Source organism: Lissotriton vulgaris, chromosome 3_1 (genome assembly GCF_964263255.1).
Source record: "Lissotriton vulgaris chromosome 3_1, aLisVul1.2, whole genome shotgun sequence".
Lineage (NCBI taxonomy): Eukaryota > Metazoa > Chordata > Amphibia > Caudata > Salamandridae > Lissotriton > Lissotriton vulgaris.
The window spans coordinates 1,101,367,150-1,101,389,320 of NC_141689.1; the positions used below are offsets into that span (position 1 = coordinate 1,101,367,150).

The 22,171-nt window shown below is 45.8% G+C and overlaps 1 protein-coding gene across 1 annotated transcript in view; it reads right to left on the reverse strand.

The window, feature by feature from the left end:
- Positions 1–22,171, reverse strand: part of LOC147727486 (alcohol dehydrogenase 1-like) — a 384,718-nt gene that overhangs the window by 85,893 nt on the left and 276,654 nt on the right. The window contains exon 7 of the mRNA XM_086963637.1: positions 17,807–17,942. Within this exon, the coding sequence (XP_086819763.1) occupies positions 17,807–17,942 (136 nt within the window). The remainder of the gene's footprint in view (positions 1–17,806; positions 17,943–22,171) is intronic.

The window sequence follows — 22,171 nt, forward strand, 5'->3', positions numbered from 1 at the left end:
CGCCATCGTTGCGACGCAACTCCAGCAGTAAATCTTTGGTGACGTTTTGGGCCCATGGTGCGCCGCATTGCAAATACGGCGCACCATGTTTGGTGGTGGTAGCGGGCCACACAATTAATGGCGCATCCCTGCTACTTTGCAGGGATGCGACGGTAATTGCAATTCTGCCCCTTAGGGGCATACTTACTTACGCGTTCTGGCGCATCTCCAGAGATGGGCCAGATCAAATGCGTCACGCAAAACTATCCTTGCGACACGGCAGATGCGCCTCATTTACAATGCGGCGCGCCCTGGCGCAAGGGTAGGCACTTGCGTGACGCATCTCGTCACGTAAGAGCGGCGCATCGCTGGAGTCACGTCGCCAACGCAATGCAACTCCAGTAATGCTCAGGGCCACCCAATACTTAACATGCTGTGTCAGTCCTTACGCCTGCTTCAAGCAGGCATAAGGAATTGAATTGACGTAGCAGCGTCGCAGAAGTGCCTGCGTTAAATCTTGTAGATTAAACGCAGGCACTTTTGCGAGGCGCACAGCCGCCGGACCGCCCACCCTGCGTACTAGGAACGCACCCATTGTGGTGCAGGCCCATGGCTTTATAACGTGACGCATCTCCCTAGATGCGTCACGCTGTAAATGACTCGCAGGGATGCGCCACGTTTATGCCGCTGTCGCGTCACGCAAGGCAACATAAACGTGGCGCAAGGGGCTTGTAAATGTAATCTGCCCCCTAGTGTCTAGCATTACGCAGTTCTGTAAAGTACACTCATACATAATAGTTACTCAGGCCAATGAGACCACAAAATAGAAAACAAATAGGCATAGTAGCAACGCCACTGAGAAGGAGAGCAGTGCACCTGAAATGCACAGAAGATTTTGAAATATAATTTAACTACAATGTAATCGTCATCAGCGGCATTATTGGCTTGCTCCATGTAAAAAACAAATATTTGCAATACAACAACACAGAGCAGGAGAAAACATAGTAGTGAGTGATGAAATAGCTACTACTACTCACCAAGCCGGGGGATCTCCAAGCCGAGCTGGTCCAGCAGGTCGCGCTCCCGGTCCAGGAGGTCCGTCCAGCGGTGGGTGGCCTGGCTGTAGGTGCGCTGGACCCCGTAGAGGTGGGACATGGCCCAGCATACCTTCTCCCACCGCTTCCGGCGCTCCCGGATGTTGTAGCCGCGGGCCGCGATCCTGCCGCCTCCCGCGATGGTCCTGGGCAGGCGGCGCTGGACGAAGTAGACCAGCACGCCCACTTCCTCCGGGCTGAAGATCTCCCGTCGCGTCTCCTGCTCCCCCCTCAATAGACCGCATGCTGTCCTGGCACGGGGTCCAGGACTCCTCCTCCCCGCCGCCGCTGCGGCCCTCAAGTGCCTGGGCAGCTTCACGGCGCCTGGCTTCACCATGGTCTGGGCAGGTAAGGTAGGAAGTAGAAAATTAAGAAGGAATAGGATAGGGAAGAAGAAAAGAAAAGAGTTTAAAAAAGTAGTTTAAAAGTAAAGAAAAATAGCAGAAAATACAAAAATATACAGCTAGGAAAAGAGAGGGCTAGATAAGAAGCAAAATCGTTCAAAAAAAACTGAAAACAAGCAAAGGATGGCAAAGATAGCAAGAGGATTAAACACCATGCCCAGACACAGGAAATGAATGAAAAACAAGATGGCCGCCTGTTCACGAGCGCGAAAGTAAGTTCGCACGAGATTTTCCTCGCGATCTCGTGCGAATTTGTACTCGCAATGCGCTTACTTTGCGAGATTATACATAGCGGGCGGAAACGGAAATACGTCACGCAAACAAAATGGCCGCGCCCGTACTCGACCTTGGGGTAAATTTGCGTGTTGCGCTGCAAGCGGCTCGCGAATACTGCAAAAAAACTCGCGAAACAACAAGCCGCAAAAAAATATAAAGCTCATTCGCACGAATTGGCGGCTTCCGCGGTCGGTTTCGCACGACGCCGCGCCTCGCGAATAGCGCGAAAAAAACGAAAAACGATTTTTGCAAAAGCAAAAGCAATGAGCAGGTGCAAAAGGTCAACCTCATGATTTGTAACGATTCCCTGTAGTGCTTCCTGAGGGGGCCCTCCAGAATTCGGTTGCCTGCTTGCAACTATTGTGTGACCCTGCTCTGACCTTAACTGTATGCCACAAAGGTCCTGATTTACAGCTAAGGGAGCAGACAAGCAGGTGCCAGGCTGGAACTTCAAATTCAGTGACACATTAATTAGCCCCTAATTCATTATTGTCAGTTGGGGCAGGGCAGGTGTTGTTAATAAACTAACCCCAAATTAATTCATGTCAGTTCAAGCAGGGCAGGTGGGCTTGCTTTTCCCCCGCATCTTCTACAGTGATGATGAACCAGAGGGTGGCATTGATGTAACAGAGGGTGGCATGGGTCAAAGAGAGGGTGGCAGTGGTGAAACAGAGGGTGCTGGGAGGCTGTGATGATGAACCAGACGTAGAAACAACATAGTCGCGACCGTTGTGAGCCGACAAGTAAGTTCGCAATTGCGAACTAGTAGCAAATCCTCGCGAACTGGCAGAAACACTTGCGAACACACAAAAAAAAAATCCGCAAATTCGCGAGAATTCGCGGATTTTGCGGATTGCGAGTTTGCAAATCCGCAAAATTCGCGAACGCGAGATTCGCAAAATTCGCACATACTTAAAGCAGATAACGGATTGGCAGGAGGCACAGAGGTCAAAGGCAAACTGGCTGAAAATGAAGGAGGTGATAGTAAGCAGACCTGAAGTTCTGGCCCCGGAGGAAAACATACAAAAGATACACATGCAGGAGACTTAGGAAGCAGGTATGCAGGAAACCCAGGCCCTGGAGGCTTACATGTTGAGAGTTTTGTCTCTGGTGGTGGAGGTTCGGTCTCTGAATGTAAATGTATTGAGACCTCTGAAGTCTCGGAAACTAGAAGCACAGGATCAAAAAGTTGGCAATATATAGGCTCAAGGCCAGAAGGCAGGGATCCTGGAAACTCTGGTGCAGGAGGAAGAGAGCCTGGAAGCTCTGGTGCAGGAGGCAGGGAGCCTGGAAGCTCTGGTACAGGAGGCAGGGAGCCTGGAAGCTCTGGTACAGGAGGCAGGGAGCCTGGAAGCTCTGGTGCAGAAGGCAGGGAGCCTGGAAGCTCTGGTGCAGGAGGCAGGGAGTCTGGAAGCTCTGGTGCAGGAGGCAGGGAGCCTGGAAGCTCTGGTGCAGGAGGCAGGGAGCCTGAAAGCTCTGGTGCAGGAGGCAGGGAGCCTGAAAGCTCTGGTGCTGGAGGCAGGCGGCCTGCAGGTTCTGGTGCTGAAGGCAGGCGGCCTGCAGGTTCTGGTGCTGGTGGCAGGCGACCTGCAGGTTCTGGTGCTGGAGGCAGGCGGCCTGCAGGTTCTGGTGCTGGAGGCAGGCGGCCTGCAGGTTCTGGTGCTGGAGGCAGGCGGCCTGCAGGTTCTGGTGTTGGAGGCTCATTAGGCAGGCAGACTGCAGGCTGAAGTTCTGTAGGTAGGCCGGCTGCGGACTCTGGCTCTGAAGGAAGGTAGTCTGGAGGCACTGGTACTGATGGCAGGAAGACTGCAGGCTGAAGTTCAGGAGGCAGCAGGCCGGCTGAGGACTCTGAAGATTCTGAAAGCAGACAAGCTGATGACATAGAGGCACAAGGATGACGGTCTTTAAATTCTGAAAATGGCGATTGCCCTTGAACATCCCTATTGTCAATAATGAAATCTTCACAGTTCCTTGGCCCATTAAAACATACTGAAGTGCTTTCTTCGGGATGGCTAAGAATACTGCTTATTTTAGAGTCTCTGTTGATCAGACTTCCTTTACTTTTTAGCACTTCACATCTCTTAGTCAGAGGAAGTAGGTCGGAGACTTCATGATCATGAGAGATTTGTTCAATTCCTTCTGCATTATAAGGTGGTACAGATGCATCAGAGCATAGAGTAATATTTCCTGACTTTTCAATATGTGGCAAGCTTGAAGGTGGAAGAGCAAACAAGGGGTCAGGATTTTGTTCCTTCTCAGTGAGGTTGTCTTCAGTTGTAGTAGTTAAATCTAGAGCATGGTCTGAGTCACAGGACATTGTCACAGCAGGGATTATGTGGATCACCGGTTCAGGTTTTGTCTTTATGTCAATGACCTGTCCCTGGCTTATCTCTGCGATAGAACTGACCTCACTACCAGGAAAAGAAAGCAAAGAGATGTGTTTTGTCTTGCCTGGCATTTGGGGTTCCTGAAAAGTGGAGGGACACATCTCAGATGTAGCGCCTGGATGTAATTTAGTACTAGAAGACAAAACAGAGGAGTTAGAAATTTCAGGATTCAAACAAATACTTTCCTTAGCTGGACTGTGAGACAAGGTACTATGGTTGTTCTGAATGGTATCTGAGGGATCAGCCACAGAATTATTAACACAATTGCTGGACCAGCTCAGAGGGGAACGCAAAAGAGAGCGCAAGGCTTCATTCTCCATTTCTAAGGAGGCTAACATAGAGGTGGAAACGTTGTTTTCTACAGGGGTTATAAATTCCCACTTGAACTCTGGGTTATAATTTTTTAACAGAGTCTTAAACATTTTATTCTCTTGTTGTAATTCAAGAATCTTAGATGAAAGCATATCCTGTGAGGACTGCAGATCTTTCGCTATAAGGACAGTGGCAGACTTGGCAACCTCACAAGCAACAGAGTTATACCTTGGATTTTGTTCAAAGTGGCTATTAGCCTCATGTGTTCTACCTCATAGGTCTTTTCTCTCGTTTGTTGAACTGATTATTGTTTATTTTGAATGTGGTATTTAACAAGGTCCCTTTAGTATCCGGGACAGTGATTTTCACTGGACTACAAGACTGGGTAACATTATGTGAATGGAAAATAGAGGTTATGAAATGGATCTGCTCTTTCTTTGGTTGTGTGGTTGAACATTGTATTTTACAACCACTGTCAGCAGACATGCGAGAATCCGAATTCTTGTTCAGCAAACTGAGTAAGGTATTATTTTCCTTTTACAATTCTGACACAGACATTGAATGTGGATCATTACAGAAGAGCAAGTCAGGATCTGGCAAAGAGGTATTTGAGAGCCAATAAGTAAAATATTCAGAACGTAAATGTCCATTTTTCATAAGAGGATTAATTGTTTCAGGACTAGGGTGAACATTTTCAAACTGGAAAGTAGACACTAAATGTCTCTCATTGGTGATTACTGGGGAACTGCCCTGAACAAACTTAAATGATGCACTGGTGTGTCTCTTTCTTAAACCTCTCATTATGGCACACTTAATATTTGCACACCCACAAGAAACAGAAAAAGGTAGCTAACTGAATGCAAAGAAACCTCAGAAGTTGCCCTGGAAATGTGGGTTGGTCATTCTGTCAGGGACTGTCCGGGACTATGTGGGGAACATAGTCAGGAACTTGGACAAGGACCCGGAACTGGGTAGAAGACGTGCACAGAAAGGAGGAGTACAGTGCTGCCCAGGATCATACAGGGAGTCAGAGGAGAAAAAGGGATCCAAAGGGGAAGCCTGTACAAGTGAACAAGAGGGGTAAGACTCAGAAAGGAAGGGCACTCATAAGGCAATTTAGCATTCAGACTAACTACATATAATACAACATTAACAATAAAGGGGGGTGTGGGGTAAAGCACTCAGGAGCTCCACATGGTAAGACTGAAGCTCAGTAAGTTTCTTACCCACAATTGCTGTTACAGATACTGACTGCAAATACCCACATGTAGGATATGCATGCAAAGGCAGGGTCTGTGGAGCTTATACCTATAGTGATGTTATAAATGTAACTCAAATACAAACCTCACAGTGAACAAGAAACACCACCTAGGTAGTCAGCTGAGCCCACGGATCCTGGCGATCAAACAGGAACGCGGAAGGCAGAAACAGCAAAGTGGTAGAACTAAACACAAGCACAATAGACAAGGAGCTAGCAAGGAGGAGTGCTTAACAGGAAAGGAAGGAAATTACAGGGCACACTTGGCAGAAAGCAGGTAACAAACATACAAGGTAACAGAAGTAAGACAGCAGAATAGAAAAGCAGCAGATTAGAACTGGAACCAAGGAAATGGGAAGCAAGGCAGGGACTGGAAACAGATATACAGAAGGGGAGGCTACAAGGGTATACTAGAATAGTGCAGGTTAAGGAATCAAGAAAACAAAGTAGCAGAGAAGGCAGTGCAAGGGCAGGAACAAGAAGTGAGCTAAGGCTCAGGAGTCAAGGCAGCACTGCAGACAGTGCTGGTTCAGGAACAGGGAACTACCAAAGCTTCAGGAGTCAAGGTAGCACTGCAGGCAGTGCTAGTTCAGGAACAGGAAAATTACTAGAGCTTAGGAGTCAAGGTAGCACTGCAGGCAATACTGGTTCAAGGAAACAGGACATAGCTACAGCTCAGGAAACAAGGAGTCAAGAGAGCACTGCAAGCAGTGCAAATCAGGAACACGAAATAGCTAAGCCCAGGAACAAAGAATAACTATAGCTCAGGAACTCAGGAAACAAGGTAGCACTGCAGGCAGTGCTAATTCAGGTACAGGGAATAGCTATAGCTCAGGAACTCAGGAAACAAGGATAGCAAAAGCTCAGGGAACTCTGGAACCAAGGATTGGTCTCACCGGTAAACAGCTACAATGACCAACCTTTGCCTGAAGGGAGCTGGGGCTTAAAAGAGCTCACAGTAATCACATGCAGCTGGTGTGAGCAGGCTAGCAGCAGCCAGCCACAGGTGAGCTGAATTCCTCCACCCATCCTTGGCCTGCAGGGGTGGAGACAAAGCAGTGAGCAGGGAATTCTGGGTAATGGAGTTTCAGGCATGAGTAGGCTGGCTTTAATAATACGATAGGCAATTGATGTCATTTGAATGAGTCCGCTTGAAATGTCGAGCCTCAGGATAAGCTAGATCGCTGTGGAGAATGGCTCTTATATGCTTCAATATCCTGACGTGCACCTGTAGCTTTGTACTACCGATGTAGTTAAGCCCACAGGTGCAAGTCAAGACACACAGCATAATCGGTTTTACAGTTGTATGAACCTTGAATGGGAATTGGAGTCTCACTAAACGGGGTAGAGTATTCAGACATATTGCAGCCAAATTTACACGCTCTGCATGATGTACATTTCTTGAACCCTTTAATAGGTTGTAACCAAGTGGTGACCTTCCTTATTTCTGGCGACGCTTTATCTAATACAGTGCCCATAGTGCTGCCCCTTCTAAAAGTAATGATAGGTTTATCAGCTACTCTATCTCGAAGGATGTTGTCAGTGAGCACTATAGGCCAATGTTTATTGATGATAGCTCTTACTTTGCGCTCTTCCTTATTTTACGTGGTGATGAGTCTGGGAGTATTTTGATTTTATATTCAACTAAAGTGTCAGGGACTCGTGTTTCTTCTTGTTGTTGATCAAAAAGGCTAATCCTAGATCTTACACTAGCCTTTTCTATGGCATCTGTAATTGTTTTATCAGAGTACCCTCTAACTTTTAATCTACTCACCAACTCAGACTGACAATTAACAAAATCCACCTCATTGCTACATATACACTTTAACCATAGGATTTCTCCATAAGGAATGCTTGCAATGAGGTATTTGGGGTGAGAGGTTGTTGCGTGCAAGGTAATATTCCCAGAAGTTTGTTTCCTATATAAGGTATTTTACATTTTATCATTTTTGACATAAAGCCTTACGTCTAAAAATTCCATTTCACTTTTGTGGATATGGGAAGTAAATTTGAGATTTAAGGTATTCGTATTTATCTCATGTATAAAGCTGTGAGCCTCTTCTTCAGACCCCCTCCACAATATAAAAACATTGTCAATGTACCTTAAGTAAGTCACAACATGTGCATCGTAGAGCGCCTGATGGGTGGTTTTGAGGACCCGCTCCTCCCACCAGCCAACATGCAAGCATGCATAACTGGGGGAGAAGCAGGCCCCCATCGCCACACCCCTCACTTGTTTATAAATATCCTTATCAAAAAGAAAAAAGTTGTTGTGCAGGCACCAATTTATGAGCTCAATGATTACCTTGTTGTGTTCATAAAGGGCACTGGATCTAGATTCCAAAAAATGTTTAACTGATATCATGCCTTGTAAATGATCTATACTCGTATATAGAGATTCTATATAGAGAGAGATAAGATATAGATCATCTGTCCATTTAAGCTTGTCAATTTTTTGGAGGAGGTCGCCAATATCCTTAACATAACTTGGCAACACCTTTACCAAGTTCTGTAAGAAAAAGTCTCTGTACTGGCCGACATGTTCCCCCAGGCTATTAATAGCAGAAATAATCAGTCTCCCAGGTACTGGGAAAACATTTTTATGTAATTTGGGAATCAAATATAAAACAGGCAGTACCGGAAACTCATTGTACATAAACTTATATTCTTCTGTAGAGATAAGGCCCTGTCTTTTCCATAATGCAAGATGTTTTTGCAGTGTTTTTTTGACTTTGCCATACTCTTTTATACTGGATTTCATGTAACAACTCACTTCATTGAGCTGTCTTTGTGCCTCTGTAACATAATCTTTCCTAGGCCATAAAATCAGATTGCCCCCCTTGTCCGATTTTTTAACAACCACATCTTGATTTTTTTCAAGTTTTTTTACCAACTCAGTATATGCACGTTTAAAAAAAAATAGATTTTTCTCTCTTCTATTTTTATGCACAGTATGATTTAATTTTTTCAGATCATTGGGTATCATATCATGAAAAACATCTATACTGTCCTTTGGCATGAGTGGCACGAAACAGGATTTGGACCTAAAAGGGCTGAGCCCAGCACCTTTTTGTGAATGATTTATTCTTCGCAGTCTCTCCTGAGTTGCTATATCGACATCCATTTGTGAAGTAGATGTTTCTTGATCATTATCATTAAATTCATGGATTAGAAGTAAATTCGGAATGTCAGATGCTGCTAATGCAGGCTCAATGTTCTCTTCTTGTACCAAATTTATATCATCATTATCTTTATTTGTTTTAAGGGCAAATAATTTTTTCAGCTTCAATTTTCTGATGTAACAGTACACGTCAATTCTCGTGCGCGCATAATTGAAACTGTCCCCTGGACAATAGTTGAGACCTAAGGCGAGTAGTTATTCTTCCGCCTTCGTGAGAGTTATTGTTGATAGATTAACCACACTGTTATCCTTTATCGCCGTTTTTTCTGTTGCCAGTGCGTTTTCTTTTTTATATTTTTGTTTGTATCTTTTGTGCTGCTCCTGTCTTCTTTTTGTTCTTCGGCATTTTCTGCTCTTCTCTGCCGGGGCCGAAGTGTCTGTAATCTTGCCTCCACTAAAAAATCCAATTCTTGTTCCACACTGAGTTTGGTCTTTCTAGCAGCAATAGGCACTGACTCCACGCTTGACTCACTTGTTAGTGATATTGTATCCAAGCTTGAAGTGTCCTCATTCACGTGCACTTCATTCCTTATTCCTTTATTTTTGATCTTATCATTATACTGTTGTCTTTTGATTGAATCAAATTTGCGAGAGATAGTAAAGATTTGGCCGTTCTCATAGTCTTCCAAATCTCGAGCGAATTTACTGGCTTTTCTAATTTTGATTTTTTCTTCATGCTTCTTCACTCACTCCTGCATCGCCTCTTTTAGTTTAGTAATGATATCAGTTACTTGAATTTTTTCCAATTTTATAATGATTTCTTCGATTTCCTTTAAAATCTCAACATAAGCATATTTGATTAGGATGTTAACAAGGTTCATGGAGGCTGCCAGGTTACTTTCACCCCATTCACGTAACATATCTGGGGGGTTAGGCTTATCAAAGCTGGGTGCTAAAAGGATACGCAACCCCCTCGGCACCCTTCCAACCTCAGCATATTTGGAGAGTGACCTGTGCTTCCACCACTTCGTTATTTCTAATTTCCGCTTTTTTTCAAGGTCTTTAAACAAGGCTTTAACATCCGAATATTTGTTGTTTCTTATACTGGCAGCCGATACAATGTTACTCAAGGTGCTTGGCCAATTACCAAACAACTCATCTGCCGCAATTTCTGATTACCTCATTTCTGCTGCTGACATACTGGGTCTTTAACAAATGTCTTATTTGTGCCGAAAAGACAATGCACAATATTGCCGTTTAAAACTGAAGCTCCTCTCCTACGCACTCTCGTCTCATAAACTCACCAGTTTATATATATATATACGGTTTACCATGTGGCCATGGGAACAGGATACCCTGGCATAAATATATCCAGGAGACAACATTGGCCCTAGGCTGGCCCTCCCTCTATGATAAACCCTTTGACATTTGTAAAACTGATAGAGTGGATCAAGGAGTGTTTTCTTTCCTCCGGAAAGGCACACAGAGAGGGCAGAGAGAATTATCAAAGCCCTCAGTCAGATTTTTGTCCTATTTAAACTACCTTGGGGTTGCACCCCACTTGAGCCTGGTGTTAGGGACTGTTGTCACGGATTAGGTTCAGTTCCATTAGGTAGTTACTTTTCTTCCCACAAGGCCAATTTGCTGCTTCTGATACTTGCACATGCCCATGCTATGAGATGCCACCACAGACTCTTGTGGATTTTACCTCCTCTTGACCAAACAGTATCTGTTGTGAGTTTTCAGGAAGCATCATTTTAATAAGTGCAGAGAAGCATTGCTAAATTTGATGCAACTAGACTTTCTTGATGTCTGCATAGCAGTAGGCACTTTTTGAAAATCACACCTTTCCTGTGCAGCTCATTGGTGTTTTAATAATAGTTCTATGTTTTGATTCTTATTACTTCACCAAATGTTTTTATTGGCTTTTTTGGTGTTCTTAGTGTTTTTTTTAGGTGTTGTTTTATTAAATATTGATGGGACAAAGGCGAAATTTGATTTTCATTTTTAAAATTGTGTATATTCAATTTCCAGAAAAGGAATTTGATGAACAATATGTTGGCACATATAGTGGGCCTAAATATCCTTGTGAACATTGCGGACCCTTATTGGAGGTGTTTGTTGACAGGTACAAGAAGTGTAGCCTTATCTTTGATGCCCCTGTATCAGCCATGCTGCTCACTTCTGTATTGTAGGCTTTGCAATACACAATGCACTTCACATGGATTTTATATATGTAAGAAATGAATTTTATCAAAGTTTATATGTGCTTTTTTGGCCATGAGTGGCCAAATAAAGACTTGACTTGAAGTCACAATTCTGAAAAGGCAATTTTTAGAAAGTTGGCATGTTCTTGCCCTAACAATTTGGTGCCTGTTTTCTTTGTCCTGGGTCACATGACTGTGAATAGCTTAACAGTTGGCCTATGTGTGCTACTCTCAGACAGTGAGACAAAGGGGGACTAGGTGTTGGCAGGATGGGCCATCTAGCCTGAATGGGTTAGGCACTGCTCATCACTGCCTCATTGTCATTTCAAAGGGCTTCCTCCAGCACTCACAAAAAATAACCTGGCATCAGTATTTTTTCTTGTTACCCAGAGGACTGTCCTGCTGCTTGAGGCCTGCCTTGTTCCCGGGAAAATGCCCTGCTATTACCAGAGGACTGCAATGCTGCTTGAGGCTTGCTTTGTTCCCAAGACTGTCCTGCTGCTTGAGGTCTGCCCTGCTCTGAAAAGGAAGGCTAGACCTATTCCCTTCATCTCAAGCCACCTGAGTGAGTTAAAGGTTCAGTTGGCTGAACTCCTGTCTGAGCTACAGAAACATAACAAGATTCAGAGACCTCGCTGTACTTTCCCAGTTGACCTGCTCTGCCAGACCTTCCTTAAACTGGACGCGCCTGAGCCCTGCTGGCCTCTGCTAGAGTAAGGGACTAATTCTATAGAGGTGCCTCCCCAGGTCCTGGACCACTGACTTCCATCAGAGTGCATTCCTGTTCAAGAAAAGGATGAATCCTAAAGTTTTACTCTTCGCAATTATAAATGGGCAACTTTACGCAGTCTCTGCCGCCTGTGATGATCATAAACACGAAGCTCTGGTGAACCTGACTCTTTGTTCTACACCAACCAGTGTAATGACCATCAATGAAAGATCTTCACTTTGCACCACTACAGCGACAGACCACGACGACCACCAAAGCAAAGCTCAAGCAATGAGTGTCCACAATTCTGACCGGATATTCGTGCTACAATGACAACCACCCACAACGTCTGGTCTGATTTTTGATCTACAGCACCGACCATCTGCAATGCTCTTTCTGCTCCACTTGGCCTCCCCCACCGCAAACGGAACTCTTTGTACCGGACTTTGAGAAGGTAACTTTCACTTGGACTAACCTGTATCCATTCAGGGCTCCACTACCGTCGGCCTGAACTTGTGACTTTCCCCTGGTCTATCACGACCAGACGACCATGAGTTGCACCTTCTACTTTTAGAAGCTATTTTCTATATCATTGAAAATTGATATCGCCGGTTCTAATAGGAGCAAAACAGTGGTGGCAATGCCAATAACTCAGCGCAACCAAAACTACGAAAATATATTAAAGGGACATCAATGCAAGTAGCAGACTAATGTTTCTACATAAACCGTGCCACCTACGGTGTAATAACAAAAGCCCAGGAGCCCCTGGCCGGCAACAAACATCGAACAAAAATAATGAAACACACAAAGAAGCCACAGTTGTAGTGTACAATCCAATGTAATAATCTTCTTATTACAAACTTGAGGTTTATATGATACTTGCTTTATTCTTTCCACAGACATTCACATTCCCTGGCCATTGTGCTGTCTTCAATACAAACATGCAGCCAATACATGTTTTTTCAAAAGACTTTCTCAAGGCTGCAAATGATATATGCAATGACTTATATACATGAATGGATGACATAGAGCATAGTCAAGTATCATTTGCGTGACCATTCCCAACAGAAGATATAAGCCACCCCAAATTGTAATCGAACAATGGACTACAGAAGAAAAGAGAATGAAGCCGGTAAAGAGGAATTGCACCTGGTAGCTCCACCGAAGTCTATTTCAACAGACAGGGCAATTGGTTCTCAGGTCAGCACAGTATTCAACAGAAGCAGTGGTCTGCCTATTTCACAAGGACCCCCTTGTTAGTCGTGAACTGCAAAGAGGATTGACCTGCTTGCATGGACTATTGTACTGAAGAAATGATCTATTGAACAGTGTGTGTTTGATTAACTACTGGAGTTGTCAAGATTTCAACCGTGTTGGTAGCGTTTAGAATCCAGAGTTCTGAGGTTCTTGCACCATCAAGACATGACCAGAGATATTGGAACCTGTGGTGAGCAAACAGCTATATGAGGCATGTGAAATTGAGCATTAACTGTCAGCAATGAGGCACAGTGGTGAGTGTATCTTGCGCTGTCTGTTGGTAGTGCGACATTCAAATCAGGGCTGGGTCGGCGGCCATGCATTTCTCCCAGGCACGTGAGAGTGCAGTTGAAGTCAGATGAGTGTGAGCCCCCTTACGTCATCTGTCGGCTGACAGCTTTAAAAAGTGCTGTATGGACTGCTCTGCATCATAATAAGCATAACTCTCTAGTTAGCGTGAGTTGGTGCATGTCATATTAAACACCACAGTGACGTGTCACACTTTTCTTCTGACATGTGGCCAATGACTGTAATCTTGAAAGCTTTATCTAATGATGGTGCAGGGCTTGTGCTGATGCAACAGCTATGAGGCTAGAATGCGCACTGCTGCGACAAAGCGAACAGGAAACGGTTTTCAATGTGCGGCGGTAGCATGAGCAGGGTTAGGTATGGGGGTCTCTAAGTGGCAATCGTTTACACCATTGTCCAAGTTGCCCTTGCTTAGTCACGGTAACGAACTTACACCCTTAGGAAGCCCCTGCTTACCCCCTTGGTAGCTTATCACAAGCAAACAGGCTTATCTTAGAGGCAAGGTGTAAAGCCTTTGCACAGTAACATAGTAAAAACACTACAAATAGGCACCACACCAGTATAGAAAAATAGGAAATCTTTATCTAAACAAAACAATACCAAAACAAAAATCCACTATACATATATCAATATATCATCAGAAAAAGGTTATTCAAAAAAATAAGGCTTGTAGCAACAAATAGCTACACCTGGGGCTTTTACGATATCGTGACAGATTAAAAATCCCAGTACGGCACCGACCGCGAGGTGCGCAGCATCGGGCCCAAAGAAGAGTACCTTGGCAAATGAAACCCAAGACGGTGCATGGCATCACGGTGTTGATGCTTCGTTGGTGCCGGACAGCGTCGGTTCATTACCAACCCAGGGGAGGTGAAGCGCGTGTTCCTTACTACGTTGCAGGGGAGGTGAGCGTTGGTTCCTTACTGTTATCGGGGAGGTGAAGCATTGGCTCCTTACCGTAGCCTGGGGGGTGACGCTGCGCCGGTGGTGAGGCGTCAGTTCCTTATGATGGTGCAGTGTTGATAGGTTCGGGAGGTAATAACATGTCACATATCGGCTCCGCAAACATGAAGCACCGGTTTCGGTCCATTCGGGGCTCCGGTGCAAGTCGGGAGGTGCATTGTGAGCGTCACGAGCCGTGCCCTCGGCTCCGGGTGCAGGCAGTGACCTCGAGGATGGTGTTAGAGTCTATACGGTGCTGTGTCAGCGGGCATTGGGCTGAGGTGCAAGTCAGGGTGGTGCATCTTGCACTTCACGAGCTTTGCCCACGGCTTCGTTGCAAGTTGTGGCAATGTTTTTCCCTCTGTGGTGCTGAAACAGCAGTTCCAGGTGCAGGAGGACAGAGGGAGTGAAGTCTTTGAGTCCCTGAGACTTCAGAACAGGAGGCAAGTTCTACGCCAAGTCCTTGGAGATCCTCTTCAAGCAGGATGCACATCAAAGTTCAGTCTTTGCCCTCTCCTTGGCAGAAGTAGCCACTTCAGGCCGACTCAGCAAAGCATCCACACAGCAATGGGGTAGTACTTCTTTAGCTTTCTCAGCTCATCTCCTTTGCAGAGGTTCCTCTTGAATCCAGAAGTAATCTAAAGTCCTGGGGTCCGGGCCCCAATATTTATGCATCAATTTCCTTTGTTTTCTTGTGGCAGAGTCTCATAGCTCAGCCCAGACCAGTTCTGTCCTCTCTGGTCCAACTTCCTAGCAGGAGGTTGATACAGCATTGCGCACAGGCAGCAAGGCAAGGAAATCTCCTCCCACTTCTAAATGCAGTCCATGTCTATTGAGCTTAGCTCTGAGTTATCCAGGGCAGGCAGGACACACCTCAAACCCCCAGTGGCTGTCTACAGTGAATGCACCTCCCCAACCCCTGCCACGCCTAAGCCAGGCAGTCAATCCACACACCAGCAGAGGCATATGGGATGGCTAAGCAAGAAAATGTTCACTTTCTAAAAGTGGTATTTTCAAAAGCACAATTTAAAGACCATCTCTACTAACAGATGTGTAATTAAATTCTGAGTTCTCTATCTTGTCCCACTGAAAATGTTTACTTGTAAGATGTTACAAAAAAAGTCCCATGTTACTCAATGGGACTGATAGCCTTTCAATAGTGAAAAGCTAATTGCACAGTATTTCGCTATCAGAACATGTCACACACATCAGTACACGTCCTACCTTTCACATATACAAAACCCTGCTATGGGGGTACCTTGGGCATACCTGAGGGGTGTCTTACATGTAAGAAAACGGAAGGCTAGGGCCTGGCAAGTGGGGGCATGTGCTAGTTCGCATGGCATTAAAAACTGCACGCAGATGCTGCAGTGGCAGATATGAAAACCCTTTGAAGGGCTGCTTGTGCGGATGGCACAATAGTGCTGCAGGACCATGAGCAGCCTTTGATTTACAGGCCCTGGGCACACACAGTGCACTGTACTAGGAACTAACTTGTAAACCAAATAAGCCAATCATGGAAACACCAATCCGTAAACACAATTTAGATGGAGAGCATATGCACTTTAGCACTGAATAGCATGGCAAAGTTGTCAGAGTCCTAAAACCAACAAAGACAAACAACAGGAGGCCGAACAGCAAAAAGTCTGGGGGTGAACCCACTGAAAAGGGAACGTCTAACAAGCTGTATGAAACACGTCTCTGAAGCAGGAGGAGGGGGAATATATTTTTCTTCATCAGTGGCCTTTATATTATTATCAAGCGTAAAGATAGTTTAAAACTTGCGCCTCAACTCTCAAAAGTGGATTAATGCATTGTGGGATGCAAACTGAAGCAAGAAGAGGAGAAAAGGTACCACTGACAGAACTATGCAATTTTGAGGTGCTGCAAGGTGCTGAAACGCATACAAAAGGGTGGATATTGTTCGGGTGATAAGTCGGTCACCGAAGAGGGGAATATTGTGTTGCTTGTTTTCGTTGTTTTCTGCAATGTCATGCTGTATTGACTGCTGATATATTTTATTGGTGCTATGATGAATTTGCCATGCAGAATCTTAAAACAGAAAATGGAATTAAAGGTGCATTCTGTGTATTCAGAGACGTTTCGGGCGAGTGGTCGCTCACTGGTGATCTTGGTGGTTAATTTCTAATGCCATTCCACTGTATGTCTGGTGGTTACAGAAGGAGTAGTGAAGAGTGTGTGTCCTGTCCTGATAAGTGTATACTGACATCCTTAGGTGTGACTGTGATTGTCCCATGGTTATATTTAGAGGTACACATTGTTTAGGGGTTACATAGAACCCTGTGAGAATTGCCTCAAATGTGAGGCGTGGTGTATGGTAAGTTACCCATTGTTAAGAGATTGTAAAGATACCCTGTGACAGTTGGCCTGAATGTGAGCTGAGGTGGGGTGAGATACCCACTGTTTAAGGGTTGAAAGATACCCTGTGAGTAGTTGCCCTGATTTAAGGTGAGGTGGGTTGATATACCCACTGTGCAAGTGTTGAAACGTTTTTTATTAGTGTCCTAGTTTTTAAGGGTGTGTGGTTTTGATGAATTTATTGAACTTGTTGTTTGTGTGTTTTATTATCTTGCATCCATAAGATTTTCTATTGTCTTTGAAGGGGGAAGATGTGTTGTAATATACTTGCTAATGTAATGCATCCTCCCCATTGTTGTTCTCTGCCTTGCTGCTCAGCCAGTGGGGAGGTCAATAGAATGCTGAAAGTGTTTGTGCTTGAAGAAGGATCCGTTGAAGTGTAAGGGCTGAGCAGCAAGGAGGCTGCTCCTGGTGGGGCATTACATTGAACTTACCATCTTCCTATAAATGAAGATATAACTTAAAGAATAAACATATAACTTTTTTATGCATGGCTTGTCTACATGGCATACCTCTTTTTAACATAAATATAATAGAATGTCTGAGCAAGGTGTCTGTACTTTTTAAGTGCAAAACTGATAATGCTTTGTAGGCTCAGGAAAGCGTCTAATTTGTAAATAGACAGGGAGCCTAGACTTCCCTTATCCACTATTAGATAAGTATGATGAATACTAGTATGGTGTACACAATGTAGCATGTGTAGCATCACTATAATCTTGTACTCATGCAAGAGATGTTACAACAGCCAGCAACAGTGAAAACTTCTCTCGCACAGAATAAATACAGAACAGACATCAGCAAGGCAAGCTTTCCTGATGCACAAACAGAGCAAGGTTAAAGTACACATGGCAACTAACTGTCAGTTAGACCTAACAAGAACAGTGCAGACAGCAGCAGGATAATCTTAACTCCATAGGAGATGTGAGTTGTTCATTCTCTCAATTCACTTTCAGAAATAGGCCATCTTTTAAGTAACAGATCTACCAGTACCAGCATGCAAACACAAAAAAATTATTAAATTAGCGCCTATAGACTGAAGCCATCTTCATCCCTGTAACATTTGCAAGCCATTGAACAAGCAATGTCTGAAAACATTTAAACGCCTTGGAATGTGGCTTTTTAAAATGCACAGTGGGGCTGGAAAGTATAAAATCTCACTCATTAGGGTGTACCTCCTGAAATGGCTCCTTTAAGGGTGCGCCCTGTGAGCAGTAGCCAGGGCTCGACTGATATGCATGAAGCATGATCAGACACTCCGCTGATCACACATGTTCCTTGTCCAGGGTCACAGGACTTCAGAGCAGAAAGCTGGTGAGAAAAAAAGGAAATAATGAGATGGACACAAAATCACTTGGCCAAATAAATAACACAGTATTTTCATTCAGGCTGCTCATTCAACATGCACGGATCAGTTATAAAGTGAATAGCACTGTTTAACCCAAAAGAGTAAGGGGCATATTCTCAAGGTCTTATCGCCGAGTTAACAGCACTTTATCACAGCCAAACTGGCAATAAATGTATAGCCCAATTCACAAGCCTGTGTTAACAGCCCATATCACCAGTTTACCTGAGATAGCAGCCTCAAAAAACATTGCCACAGACGACCCCGGCAACCATCGCTAATGAGATGCATAGTAGGCGTTCCCGTGGCAAAAGGCGCGACAACACCACTCTGCAACATTCTCAACGAACAGCCAGATAGGCGAAAAGATCACAAAACATGCGATAAGGCACGTTAGCAGCAGGAAACTAACACCTGCTCTGACCGGGTGCAAAGTCGGATGACAGCCTGCACCAAAAAAGGGAGCCCAGCCCAATGCCGCACCTGAAGAATAACAGATGCCATGGAGACACTGAACATGTGGGCCGGACACCCAAGAGGGCCACATTGCCCACCAGCCCCAGGACACCCCAACCCTCCGGACTCCCACCGCCTCCCCTCCAGGACCAACACTGGGGCAGTGCAGACAAAGGCAGCGACCCTCAGAAAATGCACCAGTCTCACTGACCCAACACCAGAGAACGTCATTGACCATTACATGCTCAAAGAGACAACCCTCCTGCGCATCCTGACCACCATTGTCCACAGGCTGACGGTACCAACACAGTGGACAACCAACATCCCACCTCAGACAAATCTGCTGGCCGTGCTGCACGTGTCGGCCTCTGGTGCCCTCCAACCAACAACCGCCTGAGACGGATGAGTCACACAGCCATGCCAATCCAAGTCCTTCACAACGGTCATTGTGACACCATCAGCTTGGTACCCCACTATCTATACTTCCCACACACTGCGCAGGAACAGCCGGAGAGCAAGCAAGACATCTATGCCTCAGCTGGCTTCCCGCACATGTCAGGAGGCAATTACTGCACACATGTCCTACTAGTGGCCCCAGGCAACACTGCCCACAATAAGCATAACAGAAAGCACACGTGTCCCACCAATGTCCAGGCAAAATTGGACCACAGGGGGACTCTCCGCCAATGTCGTCGCCAACCACCCAGGCAGTGTGCATGATTCCTACACCTTCCCACAGTCCATCATCAACCTGTGCCACCAGAATGGCACCCACAGAAATGCACTGCTCGTTGTCAAATACCAAATGAACACACCACACACCTCAACTCCACAATCACGCAACTCACATCACAGGAAATGCACACAGCACAAGCTCACATACAACATGCACACCCACCAGACACAACAGCACAACATACTGTGGAAACCTGGGCCAGCCATGTACATTAGCCATCAAAGACATGGCACCTCAGCCACACAATAGCAGAATGTGGGAAGAGGTGGGTACCAGGCATGTGCGAAGGAGGCAAGTGACCGATGAATGAGAATGTACACAATGCCAAGTGTGGCAAGTTGTGCTGGCCAGACTGCAGTATGCAGAACACACACATATCCATGTCAACACACACCGCTGGTGTTTGGAGTGTAGTGGACAATGGATGCAACCATGTCATGCCAGCCAGAGGAGAAGATTGCGGAAATGTAGCTTGTTATGTCCCCCCCGTAAGCGTGAGCAGAGTGAGCTGGCCCGGCGTATGCCAGGCAAGCGTAGGGGTGTGAATAAAAGGCACGTAACTCTGGGCGTGGTCCTCTTCCGGAATGCGCATCGTCTCTGCCAGGGTGGTATCTCTCACCCTGCCACAAGGCTGAAGCCGTGAGTGGAGTCCCCTGCAATCCCGTGTGCCTGCTGCACTCCGGGATGCTGGTCCCCGAACCAGTCTTGCCCGCCCCTGCGCACCCAGGCCTCAATGCCCACCTGCCGACACAGGGTTGTGTCGAAGAGGGCCCCCCCACATGCCAGTGCAATCTCCAAGCTGCAATCTCCAAGCCAGAGGGCCTTGACCATGGCAGCCTCCTCAGTCCATCATGGCCTCCGCAACAGAGGCCCACAGTACTCCTTTCTCGATGACGTACTCTACCAGCAGACACAGCAGACAAGTAGGTCACACATTTGGAACTGAGTCTTGATTACACCATGGCAGAGCACATCAATTGGGCCAATTCACAGAACTAACTTAAGACAAAATCCTAAACTTACTACTTTTGGTATTCACAGAAGTTAGGATTTTGTCTTAAGACAAACTTAAGACAGACTTAAGATAGACTTAAGACAAACTTAAGACAAACTTAAGACAAAATCCTAACTTAAGTCTGTCTAAAGTCTGTCTTAAGTCGGTCTTAAGTCTGTCTTAAGTTTGTCTTAAGTCTGTCTTAAGTTTGTCGTAAGACAAACTTAAGACAAAATCCTAACTTCTGTGAATACCAAAAGTAGTAAGTTTAGGATTTTGTCTTAAGTTAGTTCTGTGAATCGGGCCCAATGATTTTATGTAACTATACTCCCTTCGATGTGGTGACACCAAGTCTGTGCATAGCATCACAACTACATGTGCACGCGGACTACTGCCCTCAGCCTTCGCTGCACTCGAGTAGGTCACACAATTGAAACTGAGCATCGATTTTCAAAGGCAGAGTATATATTGCACGCACTGAGAGGATGACGTGTTGCATTTGGGAGGAAAAAAGGATCATTGTTATGAAGGTGATCGAACACTACCGACAACTGCCCTGGTGCCACTGACTCTGTGCATCACGAGCCTCCGAAACGTGGCTGTGGGCCACTGCTGACCGCTGCCTCTGGACTACACTGCGGTCCAGTAGGCCACAGAGTCTTGATTTAGCAGTGGTGGAGTTCATCTCAGTGTACCGGCATCATCGCAGTCTGCATCCCCTCTCAGCCCCGGTGCCACTAAGTACATTCATGGACACTCTCTGGTCAAACATTGGTGGTATCTGAGTCTATGGACTAGGGGGTAGTTTACATCCTCATGTAGCTGATACCGAATTGGTGGTGGTAACGAGGCTGTAGCACTCCACTCCTCCATTTGCTGCGTCTGGATAGCTTTTGCCCTCTGCATCATGCCCTGGAGGAAACCTTCCACTGTCCACCGCAACCCTCCACCACATTCACCTTCAACATCGACGAAGACCCGCCCAGTCTGCGTGGCCCTACCTCAGTGGACCGCAAGGGTAAACAACCTTTACAATGCAACTATTACCACGCAGTGCCTTTACGACGCAACTTTTACAACGCAAACCATTACAACGGAATGCGCTGGGGGGCGCTCTAGGATAGGGAATAGGTTTAATTTACTATCCAACACCTTTCCTACTATCCACAGGGACTGGAGTTGGAATAGTAAATTAAACTATTCACTATCCAGCGCCCCAAAGCACTAGGCGTTGTAAAGGCATGCGTTGTAAAAAACACGTTGTAAAGGCATGCGTGGTAAAAGCATGCATTGTAATGTCATACATCCGACCGCAAGTCAGCATCCCGTGGTGGTGTGCCTGTGCCGGCCGCTGTGCATCTGGGGCCACATGTAGCTCAAGTCCGAGATCGTGTTTGATAAAATATTTGATGGCCTCTGAGACGATGGCCTTGGGGTCGTCAACGCCATTTGTCTGTGGCCCTGCGCTGTCTGCTGCCTCCGGCCTCAACTGCGTTCCACCAGAGCTCACGAATCCAATCGAGTCCTGACTGGCCTGGATGGGCATCAGCGTAGAAGGCACACACCACTATCGCCAGGACCTCCTCCAACCTGCCAGAGTCAAAACAGTGGTACTGGCAGACTAACGGAGTTGCTCAAACCTGTCATGGATTCCATCATCTGCCTGATACCCTGTTCAGCATTCCAGGTGCCACTGACTCAGTGCACCGCAACCCATGGACCGTTACTGATTGAGTTTTGTGCTTTGGAGAGGTTGCGCAGCAATGTCATCTCAGGCAGTGTGGGAGACCTGGGATGTTGATGAGGAAGATGATGCAGGTATAACACACCCCACTGCATCTCCATCAGGAATATCCTGAATGGACACAATCCTAGTCATTTTCATCACATGAGCGTGCTCAGCTCTTGTGCCCCAACTTCAGTGCACTGCAACTCACGGACACTTCTGTTTAAATGTTGGGTGACCTCTGTACTTGCTCTGGCTCCCTTCATGTTGCTCAGCAGTTGAC